This window comes from Hypomesus nipponensis, chromosome 3 (genome assembly GCF_054491055.1).
Source record: "Hypomesus nipponensis isolate SF chromosome 3, ASM5449105v1, whole genome shotgun sequence".
NCBI lineage: Eukaryota > Metazoa > Chordata > Actinopteri > Osmeriformes > Osmeridae > Hypomesus > Hypomesus nipponensis.
The window spans coordinates 9366544-9379721 of NC_140363.1; the positions used below are offsets into that span (position 1 = coordinate 9366544).

Consider the following 13178-nt stretch of genomic DNA (forward strand, 5'->3'; position numbering starts at 1 on the left):
CTGCCCTCCAATGGGGGCTGGGTTGGCATGGAGAGAAAGGGGGAGAAGAAGAACAAGAAAAAAAAAAAAAGATTCTGGTGCTTGAATAAATAGTTGCCAAGAGCAATTTCCTATTACAACTTCCCGTTGGCGGCTTGTCTCTCTCTCTCTCTCTCTCTCTCTCTCTCTCTCTCTCTCTCTCTGTCTCTGTCTCTGTCTCTGTCTCTGTCTCTGTCTCTCTCTCTCTCTCTCTCTCTCTCTCTCTCTCTGTCTCTCTCTCTCTCTCTCTCTCTCTCTCTCTCTCTCTCTCTCCCTCTCTCTGTCCCTCTCTCTGTCTCTCTCTGTCTCTGTTTCTCTGTCTCTCTCCGTCTCTCTCTGTCTCTTTCTGTCTCTCTCTGTCTCTTTCTGTTTCTCTCTCTCTGTCTCTCTCTGTCTCTCTCTCTCTCTCTCTCTCTCTCTGTCTCTGTCTCTCTGTCACTTTCTTTCTGTCTTTGTCTCTGCCTTTATATACATATATACAATGGATTGTGTTTGTTTTCTTAATTTTACTTAAGCTATTTAAGCTGACAGCTCAGGTGTGTGTGTGGTGGGGGGAGGCAGTGGGGGGAGGCAGTGGGGGGAGGCAGTGGGGGGAGGCAGTGGGGGGAGGCGGGGTCCATCTTGGATCCATGAGACGCTGCTGTCTTTCTTGTTGTCCTCTAGTTACCATGGACACCTGCCCTCAGGATTCCGATAAAAGGTATCATAAGAGTCAACTCTGCATATGACCAATGGAGACTTTTGACACAAATGTCCTAACTATTACTATAAGACACCCCCCCCCCTCATTTACACACCCAAACACACACACACCCAAAGGCACACGGGCTTTTGCTGTCAAACATGTCACAGTTATTGTTTGGTTTTCGGTTCTTTGGTTATATTTCACATCAAGGCGATGTTGATGTTAAGATTGTGTGTGCAAATATTGAGGTTGACCTCAACTCGGACCGGTGTGTGTACACTGCCGATAGTTTTGTTTCAATCTGGAACCCTCCAGTGTTTCTCAAACCATGCCCCACGTGACTGGAGCAAAGAAAGGGATAGCAAAGGCAAATAAAAGATAGAAAATCTCTTAAAAGTGGAACCGTGAGAGGCTGGAGTGGCTGTTGAAGTTGTTTTGTGATAAGATACCATAGGGGAGAGTAGTTCTAATCAAACACCAGCCAGCTATCACACATCCTCTACCAAGAAGGTGTTGGCCTGTTTAGTCACGCTAAAAACAATATTTAGATTTGGCCAGAGCCTGGTGAACCCTGAGAGTACACTGGGTGGATTCCTCGCCTTTCTTTCTCTCTTTTCCCTCCTTCTTCTCACAACACCTTTTTGTCATTACTCATTTGCCTCAGCAAAGGAAAGAACTGAATGTGAAGTGTAGGGTCCTATCCTTGCGCACACACACACACACACACACACACATACGCACACACATACGCACACACACTCAAACACGCGCACACACTGCTTTTGTTTTATTTCCCTTATAGCACCTGCTTCAGGCAATCTGCTTGCACTCGTCTTAAATGAATGTTGTCACGGGCCTTCAGATTCTCAGGCAGCACTGGGCTAATGAAAGGAGATGGTACAATTTGAACTGACCAGGTAGCAGCCAACAGAGCACAGCTGAGGAAGGCACACACACACACACACATGAACACACACACGCGCACACACCCCATTGTAGAACAAAGACAAGCCAACCTTCCCCTCACTGATATACCCATTACGCTTCTCATTAATACCCCGCAGACCTGTGCGTATGTGTGTGTGTGTGCACGCTTATCTGTTTGTGTTGGTCGAGCACTTATCGAATTGTTTATGACAGGCCTAATTGGGCTAATTGAAGACATTAAGATTACCTGTCAGTTGTGTGTATCCAGACTCCCCATCCGTCTGACAACTGGTGACAAGTGAGGGACCCCGTAGCATCCGTCACGATGGCGCCTTCCCAGGGCCCTAATAGGGACAATAGGGGCTGCTGTCATTTGACGTGGACAGCCTTCGCCAGGCGTGGCGGCCGGCGGAGGGTGCGGGGCAGAGAGAGGAGGGGTGGAGAGAGAGAGAGAGAGAGAGAGAGAGGGAGAGAGGGAGAGAGGGAGAGAGGGAGAGAGAGAGAGACACAGAGGGGCTGTGGGCTAGGCTGGGCTAATGGAGTCCCCTTTGGCAACCTGACAGAACGATGAGCCAATTTGAAGGGAAAAGTGAAAGGTGCTTCAGCCCTTCCCAGTGTTTAGGGACATCAGACACGAGACGCCGGGGGCAGCGGCCTTAACTGCACAAGAGACAATAGAGAGAAGAAGAGACTGGAGAGAGTGTGTGTCCGTGTTTGGGGAAGGATAAAGGCTGACCACCCAAGCTACCAGATAAGGCAGTGGTGGTGTGTGTGTGACCAGTGACCACATCACAAGATAAGACGAGAGATAATACTCCAGTTGTAGATTAAAGTATACAATATCAGGCAGGACTTCAGCTGAAACAATATTTGTATCTGTTTGTATCTATGCACGTTGAGAAGTGTCAGCGAGAGCTAGCTCAATGGTCCAGGCCGACTACCGCTGCCTGTCTTCAGTCAGCCCTCAGTCCGCCGCCGCCCCACACCCCTTCCTCTGAGAGGGTGATGCAGTGTCATCGCAGCGCCAGATCAGCGCTGTTATCCCAGGAGATCCCTCTGTTTGTTATTATTCTCCTCCGAACAGGGGTTAAACTGTCAGGTTGACAACAGCGCTAGACCCCCAGACCCTCTGCCACCCCTCCCCCCTCCCCTGTCCACCTTCATCCCCAAACAAGTGAAAATCAATACCAGATTGCCCGAGGATCACTGTTTGGTGTGGGTCTGACCCCTGGCTGTCCCCACTCCCTCTCTTGTTTGTTTCTTTCTCTCTGTCTCTCTCTCTCTTTCCTTCTCTCTCTCTTTCTCGCTCCTTTCATTACATAGAGCTCAGTATTTAACTTCCAGACCGATCCCTTGCCTAATTAGTTTTGCCGGGTCCCCTCGTCCACACTTCTTTCTTCCTCTCTGTCTCCCTCTCACTCTCTCTGGACTTTTTAGTGGCAGTGAGGGCTGGGAATAATAAAAGGGCAAGTCCGAGCTTGCAGACGCACACACACGCACGCACACGTGCACACACGCATAACCCCCCCCCCCCCCCCCTCTGTAGTAGCTTCAAGTAGCGGAGTGGAGAGATCTCAGTTTTGTTTTCTTAGCAAATTTTTTAAAACGACAATGAAATTCGATTGACACCCCAGATCATCAGAGAAAACACAGGCAGGATCCCGCAGAGCCCACAGCTAATACAGCTCTGAGCCTGGCCTCCTCCCAGCCCTCAGCCCTCTCTGCTGGGCCCCAGAGAGCCCCAGAGAGGCCCTGGAGGGCCACGGCAGGGTCTGGGAGGGCTCCGCGTCACCTCTGACCGGGCCAGCTGGCTCGGGGCTCAACACTTTCAGAACAGCGTAAACAGTCTATTTATTTTGGTACCGCTAGTTGTTTCATGGCTTCTTTCCCTCTGCGTATTTGATCCCGTGTCCTCGACTCGGGGTCCTGGTAAATAATTTATTTGGCTAAGCCTCAGATATCTGGGCAGTTTCTGTGGCTTGTCTGCTGGAGGCTGTGTGTGTGTGTGTGTGCATGTGTGTATATCTGTGTGTTCCTGTGTGCATGCCACCCACATGTCCAGGTGCCGCCAGCGTGCCGGTCGGTCAGCCGACCGCTGACAAGCCTCAACGACATGGCGCCCCCCTGCCTTACCCCCTCCAGACCCCCACCCCCCCACCCCCCCCAGGCTAAAATTACCCCCAGGAATGTAAACATACTGTCGAGTAAGCACACCCCCACACCGCTTTCCCGTGACATTGGGGCGGGTTCGTCTCCAGCATCACTTTCACGTGGGAATCAGGGTTGGCACAGGCTTGGCACTGCAAAGGGTATAGCGTGGCATGCCGTACATTTCAGGACAGACAGGGAGTAAATCTCTCTGTTAATGTGAGAAGTGATGTAATCTCCAGATAAATCTCCAGAATAAAAAAGCCCACCACCTTTCTTTTGTTTTTTACCCATTCCTTCCACCAAACATTTTCTCCTTTTTTCTCTATCTCTATCTCTCTTCCTTCTTTCCTCTGTCTCTTCCTCTGTCTACGGGCCATAAGGCTCCAGGTTCTGGAGGAGAACTCAGATGGCGCGGGTGCTGACATGTTGATTTAGTGGCGCTAACGCCACCGTGCACTTCCAAAAGGTGCTGACTTGGACAAAAGCCAGGCCTGCTTCATTTTTTTTTCTCTCCCAGGGAGACCTTTCCCCGAGGCCGGGGGGCTCTAATTTTGGGCTGCCTTCAGAGAGGCTGGGGTGGGGGGGTCGAGCTGGGGGGGAGTGTGGGGGGAGGGAGGGGAGCTGAGCAGACAACAAACACTCACACCTCCCAGTATTGCCTTATATTGACCCAGCCTTCATACAGCAGGAAGTGGGGAATTGAATATGCGTCAGGCCTATCCTTCATCCAGCTCTGCCAAGGCTTCATCAGCATGTATCCTGCACACGGGTCCTCAGACAGGAAATGCAGAGCTCCAATAGCGAGCTGGCGGAGAGAGAGAGAGAGAGAGAGGTGCGGAGGTAGAGCGGAGAGGTAGGACCTCTCGTGTTGTCCTTTCAGCTGCACGAGGTCAGGGCAAGCCCTCTGAGACTCAGAGATCTGTGTGTGTGTGTGTGTGTGTGTGTGTGTTTTAATGTTTATCTCCACAGGTTAGTTAGAAAGTAAAGAAACCTTCGCTCGCAAATCCAAATACATACGCAGTCCCATGACCTCAGTTTGTCACTGATACAGGGCACTCATAACCGGGTACCAGCTCCACTGCTGTCCACACACACACACTGTTGGCCACATCAGTGTGTGGAGGTCTGATCCCTCCTGCCCAGGCCAGGTAGAGTTACAGTCCTCCCTGTTGTTGATTACTCGTGTGGTTGTAGAGGGCTCTCATCCCAAATTGAAAACACGCCAGGAGGCCCAGGGTTAAGGACAGTATTAGGGCCGAGCCGCGACAGACACAAAATGGCCGCCCGGTTGCCTGGCTCTGACTGGCTCTCCCCAGAGACCCAGCGGTAATTGTCGTCCGGGGCTGCAGGGAGTTCACAATAACAGGTTAAAGGAGCGTGTATCCCCCTGACACCGTCCCCCACCTCCCACCCCCCTACACCCCTGCTCTGTCTGCCTTAGTCCCTTCCCCCAACCATGGGGAAACATCCTCTCAACAAGCAGAGGGGCTTAGAGACAGGGGGATTCATCAAAGGCTTCTCAGAAAGCTGGTTCCATCTCCAAATGAGCACAGGGACCAGTGTTTGGGCTGAGGAGACGAACAGGGGGCCCCTCTCAAGACAAGCACAGTGAGCTCTAGTCTGCTGTTCTCCTGCTCTCTTCAACTGCTCCACCATCCTTCCTTTCACTTCCTCCCCACGTGTATCTCCAAGACACCCTTGAATGAATCCATTTGAATGGAAAGTTGCTTTACACACACAAACCCCACCACCACCACCCCACCACCCCACAACCCCCCCCCATCCTGGTCACTGCGTGATTGTGGTCCTGGGCACCAGAGGTTGTTCCCGTGGCAACCGAGGCAGGTTATAGGTCTCTGTGATGGGATGTGAGCTAACTGCCTGCTCTCCTAATGAATTCCCACTTAGACGGCCATGATTGGAGAGGCAGGACTATTTGTGTGATGGAGAGTTCCATTCAGGGTGACGGAGACTACATCTCTGGGAATGATCAGCTGAACCCTGGGTCAGCTGACACCTGATCCAGCCACAGACCTGGGGGGAGAGGCAAAGAGAGAGGGGAGAGAGGGGGGAGAAAGAGATAGAGGGGGAGAGAAGGGAGGGTGAGGGAGAGAGAGGGGGGAAAGACGGAGGGGAGAAAGAGAGAAATAGAAGGGGGAGAAAGAGCGCCTTTGGGAAGACCTGAATAATGGAGGACTACGCTATAGTGCAGGCACCAGTGTGTGTATGTGTGTGTGTGTGTGTGTGTGTTTACTTTCTCTCCACTATATCTTTATGAGAACAGGATGTTGGTGTATGACACCGTGTCTTTAGGGACGGTGGAGCTGGGCTGAACAGTAAACAGCACAGTGCTGGGACCAGGACCAGAGCCAGAACCAGACCCAAGCTTGTTTGGTTTTGCTCCACATCCAAAACAGGCCCCGGTGTGTCAGAGTGCGTCCAACCGTGACACTGTAGATCTGAGAGGCTCAGGACTGAAACACACTCTCTCAGTCTCTCTCTCTCTCACACACACACACACACACACACTACATATGTGGCTATTTCATCTAATAGCCTACAGTTTTTGTCCTCACTGGCCTATGGCTTCTAGTAGCATACCAGACTCCCCAGTCTGATCCCACGTATAAGAAGTAGGCTGATGTAGGCTCCTGTCTGTTGGCCAAGGAGATGATGATGGTGGGTGGTAGGTGGGCCCAGGTGGGTGGTAGGGTGGTAGGTGGCCTTAAGTGCAGCAGGCTTACACAGACAGAGATAGAGGTATCTAGAGACAGTGCCAGAGGTGTCTGGAGCATGATAGAGACTGAGGAAGGTGTCAGGGCTGTGACGGCTGATAGTGGACCTGGAGTGGGTGAAGGTGCAGATGGGGGGGGGGGGGTATGGCAGAGGAAGAGGGGGAAGATGAGGCCTGAGGTGGGGGAGGAGGAGGGGGAAAAGGGTGGGAGGATGGAGGAGATAAGGTGGTTGGAGATGGTGGAGGATGAAGAAGACATGTTTTACAGCATGCTGAAGACAGTGACTAAATGATGGACCAGTATGTGGAGATGATATGCTGGTGCTCTGAGAATGGACTGTTTGCAGGGAAGGTGATCTTACCACATGTGTGGTTAGGGGTATCTACAACCACAAACAGGCCTTCAATGGCAGATATGAGTCTGCTGTGGTTCCTGTTGATGTTTCCAGTCTGAGTGGTGCCTTGACCAACAGCATGTGAGGTCAGAGGTCACAAGGCAGTTACTCTGCCTCTAGGATCATGGTTGTCATGGTTTCGAGAAAACAAATAAACATAATATTCCCTCAAATCTCTGTCCAAATCCTGCGCCTCAAGTAAATAAATCTGCACATTTTTTCTCTCTCTCTCTCTCTCTCTCTCTCTCTCTCTCTCTCTCGCTCTCTCTCGCTCTCTTTCTCACACACACACACACACCCTGAACCTGACCCCTGAGTAGGAAGAAGACCTACCTCCGTGTCATGTCCTATTTTCAAAGCCCAACAACAGGAGGAGATGAATAAAAATGTCGGGGTGAGTTATGCCTGCCGGAAGATATTTTATTCTTTATTGCCCTCTATCCCCCTCTAATTACGGTGCTTGGGTGAATTTGGGGCCTCATTTGGCTTCTGGTCTTAGGCCATACGGTCTTCTTATTTGTGTTAGACATACCTGCGTAGATTCAGACGTTTCTTCCTGCAGACAGAGAGAGAGAGAGAGAGAGAGAGAGAGAGAGAGAGAGAGAGAGAGGCTGGGGGCATGGAGGGATGGATGGATTGATGGTGGGTTCAGAGGAGGGGAGGAAGAGGGGTGCAGCTATTCTTAGCTGTAGGGATGTTAATACCCCTGTGGCAGGGTGACTGGCTCGCATGTTCACCTCGTGTTATTTATGTACAGCATGGAAGGGTATGTATGATATGGCCCGCGCACTCTACCTCCTTATTCAAGGCCACCTCCCAGGGTCTGTGTGTGTGTGTGTGTGTGTGTGTGCATGCGTGTGTGTTTACAAGTGGTCTTATCACTAGGCCCTGCTGGTGGCCCCAGTCTGGGCCAGTGAAATATGCAGGCAGGAGGTACAGACAGACACACTGTCCTGAGGTCCATATCAGCCGGCGTGCAGGCCGTGAGGCTTTCTCTCTCTCACACACACACACACACACACAGGCCTTGCAGTGACACACATTCATGTATAAGGAACACACAGACACACAAACAGACACGTCACCCAGTAACAGACAATACACACACACTCCAACCCTGGAACACACTCGCCACCCAGTAACACACACACACAAACACGCCACCCAGTTCAAGCCCTAAAAATAAACAGCTATTAATCAGACCCACCGCAAGGACTGACCACACGCCTGTGACAGCAAGGACTGGGCCATCTTTATTCTGAAACACACACGCACATAATCAAACGTCTGACATACTCTCTCGCCCACCTTCTGTCCTTCTCTCTCCTCCCTCGCCCTCTCCCCAGGTCGGCCTCTTCCTCGACCCAATCCCCCTCTCTGACTCTCCTCCTCCAGAGAAGTCAAGCAAGTCCCAGACTTATATTTCAGGGGAGAGAGAGAAAGAGCGAAAGAGAGACGGGAGAGAAAGGAACCGAATCCCTCAGACTTAGCCAATGTTTGGCAGCTCTTTAACCAGTTTGCCTTGTGACCTGACGTATGGCCGGGGCAGACAAAGAGCTCTTTGTGGAGCGACCCTGAGACCCAAGGAGTTCACCGTCATCTAGGAGCTTATACTACCTGGATCATAGCTGGCCCATTTGTTCAAATGACTGTGTGGGATGGCAAACAGGGTTAAAGTGTGGTTAAGTCAGACATCATTTCAATTTAGTTGATAGTCCTCACATCAGATATTATCGTTGGGGAGGAACGTTTTTCCCCTCAGTTTTGTTCGAAGAAACGTTCACGTCATCTTCGATGCGTCAAGTTAGATCCGAGTTGGATTTTACAGTTGGAATGTTAAACGCTTGGCTTGACTGACAACTCGGACTGTGTGGCTCAGTGTTAAGGTCCCAACCTGTAAAAAGTTTTAAAATAAAGAAATTGATAATTAAATCAGCTTTGTCTGTGTTTGCGATTCTGGTGTTTGTAGTTGTGTAGGAGCGAGAGACCAAGTTTATATAGGCTTTGTGAATATATATGTGTGTGTGTGTGTGTGTGTGTTGGAACGTCAGCCTGTAATAACAGGCTTCTCTCCTGCTCTATTCCTATTATTTCGGCGGCATGCTCCTGAACGCATCGCTCTCATTAAGCCTCTGTGGTAAGCAACCACACACCTGCTCTGTGCTCTCGTTAGCCCTAACGAGAGCCCACCAGGCAGCCTCGATCCAAGCCCAGGCCCCTCCAAACTGTCGCTCGCCTTTAAATTAGCAACGTTTCACAAACAATTTCACAAACTTGTTACACACTTAGGTGTTTATTGGAAGATAGCTGTTTGGAGAGAGGGCGGTGTGTTGCCTGCTCATGCCCATATGATAAGAAGACACCATTACCTTGTCAGCCTCCTCCAATCCCTGTTTCAGTGTTTACGGCTTCACACCGTCAGACAGCAGAAGGACTTGGAGAACAGAGATGGGTTCTGTCTAGCTCTCTCGTGTTGGCTGCGTAGGAAGGAATCCATTTACAGCCATGGTCCTCAGCCTTGACCTTACCACCTCTTGTACCCTACCCAGCGCCTCTCTCTTGCTCTCCTTCCACCATCTTTATATATATAATTTTTTTATTTTATTTTTTTCAGCCCCGCTCTCTATGGTTTTACCTCAAGGTCCCCCTTGGGTATTGACTTGTGTTCATTTGGTGCATGACTCGAAGCCCATTTCTTTTCTTTACGGTGCGTAGAGGCCTTGGTGACAGTGCTCCCTTGTGTTTATAATTTTGCTTGTTTCAATTTGGGGCGCGGGCCTTCGCTGACACGCCCGTAACATGATGTATGGCATGCCGCCGCCGCCTTATCTGTTGATGTACAGTTTTAACCTTTTCAGAAGGTTGCCTCTCCCCTCCTCCTGCGCGCACCGCATCCCTCTCTCCCCTCTCTCCCCTCCCCCTCCCTCCCCTCCCTCCCCTCCAGGGAGAACATACAGTAAGGCCTGCCGGAACCAAACAAGACCATAACCTCCCTTCTTTTCTTTTTTTTTCAAAGTCATCCAATGTAAATGTTTAGGTTTTGTTTCCATAACATTTCCATATTAAGAGTTGCGGCCCGTGCGGCGGGGGAAGCGGTGAGGAAAAGGGGGGGCCGGAGCCCTGTGTTGGTGGATCAGTGTGTGTGTGTGCATGTGTGTGCATGTGTGTGTGTGTGTGTGACTTTGGGGTGAACTTGCAGCGTGCATCTGTGGGCTTTCTCCAGGCCTGTTAGCGTTTGTCTCGCTGGCTCACAGATACAGCACTGTAAATCACACACTGTAAAACAGGGAATGCAGGACGGGAGGGGGACTGACCGTGCACTGCTTTTAGGGCCTGTTGCTGGAGGGGGGCGGAGTGTGTGTGTGTGTGTGTAGAGCCTTCATGCTCGTTGATATTTCACCTTGCGTGCATGGGTATGTTCGTGCATGCATCTGCATGTGAACATGTGTACTCAGGTAGTTCAACCTGGGTGACACATGCTTCTTCGCTTGCTAAGGAGGGCGTTAAGTGTGTGTGTGTCTGTGTGCACAGCACTTAGAAGAGGTGATGTCACGACACCAGACTCCTGCTCCAGGTCTGGTTATTTATGCCATCAGAATGTGCTGTCACAGTCCAAAGGTCAACCAACTGATTATTTATAATCTGGATGTCTCACCCACAGTCAACAGAACTCAAGTTTACTTACGTTTGTTATTTTCATCTGTCCATATGTTTAATTAAATTGCAAAAGTGAAGTGTGGCGTGAATAATTATCTTTGTCGTTTTTTGTGGACAAAACATATGCATATTTTTGGAGGCAGTTAGTTTAGAGATCTAAAGTAACACCCAACCAGATAGCCTACCGTGCATGTCCTCTACCAGAAGAACTGTCTTGATCTGGGTTGGTGTGCTTCCTTCGAACTGGGAGAGACTGATCCGAACCCGCTTTAGAGCTCATAAACTGTATCTTCCTTTTGTGCTTCCTGTTGTTCTCTGCTGTCCTGAGGTCAACTTCCTGTCTCAGTGTTCAGAACCGGCTCAACATAGGCAGGTGTGTCTGTTGTCCGTACCCCAGACCCAGTTACATCCTGGCTTCTCACCCTGCAAAACACCCCAAAACCCAAATCAGTGTGTGTGTGTGTGAGAGAGGGGCTTCACTCACTTCTCACTCTCTCTCTCTCTCTCTCTCTCTCTCTCTCTCTCTCTCTCTCTCTCTCTCTCTCTCTCTCTCTCTGTCTCTCTGTCTCTCGACTCTCTCTCTGTCTCTCTCTCTCTCTATACTTTCTCTCTACTCTCTCTCTCTCCCCGCTCTAAGTTCAACTGTGACACGACTTTATGCACGGCAGCTAGAGTTCAAAGCAGAGTGCCGGGGTTCTGATGAAAGAGCGGACAGACAGACAGACAGACAGAGAGAGGTCCTGGCCGGACCCTCTTCGGGGGACAGTAAAGAGGCCGGAAGATGATTTAGCACACGTCAGGAGGAGCGGCGCTCCACCCGGCCTCAGAAAAAGACTCCATTGGAATTGCCTCTGCTCCTCTTCAATGGGCTTTGAGATACGTGTGATGGGACCCATAAAACACGTGAGCTCGGGAGAAGGTGAGGAGGGGAGAGAAGACGAGAACCACTGCAAGACGACTTGTAAAAAGACACGCCCGCGTTTGAATCTCGCCTGGACATGACATGACTCGGGGCTTGGCCAGTCTTGGTTATTTATGGAGTGTTTTGGGAAGTGCTGCGAGAGCCAACCCAGACTGCTGCTGCTGGCTCCTTCACTCTGACTGGGGATGAAACAGCTGGACGAGTGAGAGGCTAGTCTTACTGTAGCCCCAGCCCTAACCCCCGACCCCAAAGAACCCAGACATCGCTGGACTCTAGAGCCTCAGCCCTAACCCCGACCCAAACACACCCAAACACATCTGATCTCAGCCTGGAATGACTGTCCCTAACATAGACACACACACGCAGACACTGCTGGAGAAGGGAGCTCGGTCATTGAGCCAGACCAGGTTCTGTGGAGCTCCAGCCCTCCCCTGGTCAGAACTCTGTCTGGGCCATGTCTGCCTCCTCCAGGGGCTTTAATGGAAGGGTCCCAGGGCCGGCTCTTTGTTAGTGCTGGGATTCTGTTATTTCAGGGCCATTGTGAGGTGATCCGGTGTGTGTAGATCACTGTGTCAAGCTGATCTTATCGTCTTGGTCGGCTCTGTTTGATACAGCGCGGGTTTCCTGGATGGAGATGAAAGGAGAGCTTGCTTATCCCTCCGTATATGTCTCAATCTATCTTTCCTTTTACCTCCTCCACTCGCTCTCTCTCCTTCTCTTTATCTTTACATCTCTCTTAGCCATTGTGTTTCTTTCTGTCAGTCATTTTTTTGAATCCAATATCACCGTAAGCTGGTCGATAAATGACTATGAACACAGCTCTGAAGGGTTAGGGTTAGTACACGTCAATGCCTTGTTGGACTGTTTAATAGCTGCTTCTCTACGTGACGGTTTTCGTGTGTGTGTTTGTCTGTATGTGTGTGTCTGTATGTGTGTGTCTGTGTGTGTGTGTGTCTCCCCTGGTAGGTTTGGCCCTGGCCTGGTCATCTACTGGCATGGCTTCATCGGAGAGCTGGACAGCCAGAGGGACAGAGGGATCCTGCTCAAAGACTGCTTCCCCACTGACATTGTCACCCTGGGCCAGGGGACGGACCAGGACTGACCCAGCCACTCCTGGAGGGGGGGGGGGGGGCTTTGGAAGGAGGAGAGAGAAGGGTAGGGGTGGTGAGAAGGAGTCTTAGGTAGGAAGGAAGATATAGAGGTGAGAAGCAGGGGGCAGTGAAAAGGAGGTTTAGAGAGGGAGATGGAGGCGGGAGAAGGAGGGGGAGGGTGGGATGGGGGGGGTAGGGGGGGTCAGAAAGGAAGGGTAACACAGAGCAGTGTAAGGGTGGATACGTGGATCCGGAAACAATTTAGCTTTCCTGCAGCGCGGGACTACTGGCAAACATCTGCCCTGAACTCCACATGAACCCTTCTCTCTCCGCCTTCCTCTCTCTTTCTCTCTCTCTCTCTCTCTCTCTCTCTCTCTCTCTCTCTCTCTCTCTCTCTCTCTCTCTCTCTCGCCCTCTCTCCCCCCTCTCCCTATCCCTGCTAGTACAGGGGTCAGGCTCATAGCTCCGTGTGAAAACAGGGCTGGCAGCGTCTCCCATCACGGGGTCAGCCCCCCCCCGGCCCTCGGAGCAGACAGGCCAGGGCCAGAGCCAGGCCAGGGGCAAGACACGGCCCTGACTCATCCCCCTCAGAGGGCCA

General features: G+C 51.1%; 1 protein-coding gene across 4 annotated transcripts in view; it reads left to right on the top strand.

Moving 5' to 3' along the window:
• Nucleotides 1-12726, top strand: part of cdin1 (CDAN1 interacting nuclease 1) — a 61398-nt gene extending 48672 nt beyond the window's left edge. For 3 of the 4 annotated variants that reach the window (XM_084675350.1, XM_084675352.1, XM_084675351.1), the window contains exon 12: nucleotides 8257-8821. In XM_084675350.1, the coding sequence (XP_084531476.1) occupies nucleotides 8257-8422 (166 nt within the window). In that variant the 3' untranslated portion in view covers nucleotides 8423-8821. Of the gene's footprint in view, nucleotides 1-8256; nucleotides 8822-12455 lie in introns of those variants that run through there. The other variant, XM_084675353.1, reaches the window with a different exon arrangement.
• The last annotated feature ends 452 nt before the right edge of the window (nucleotides 12727-13178 follow it).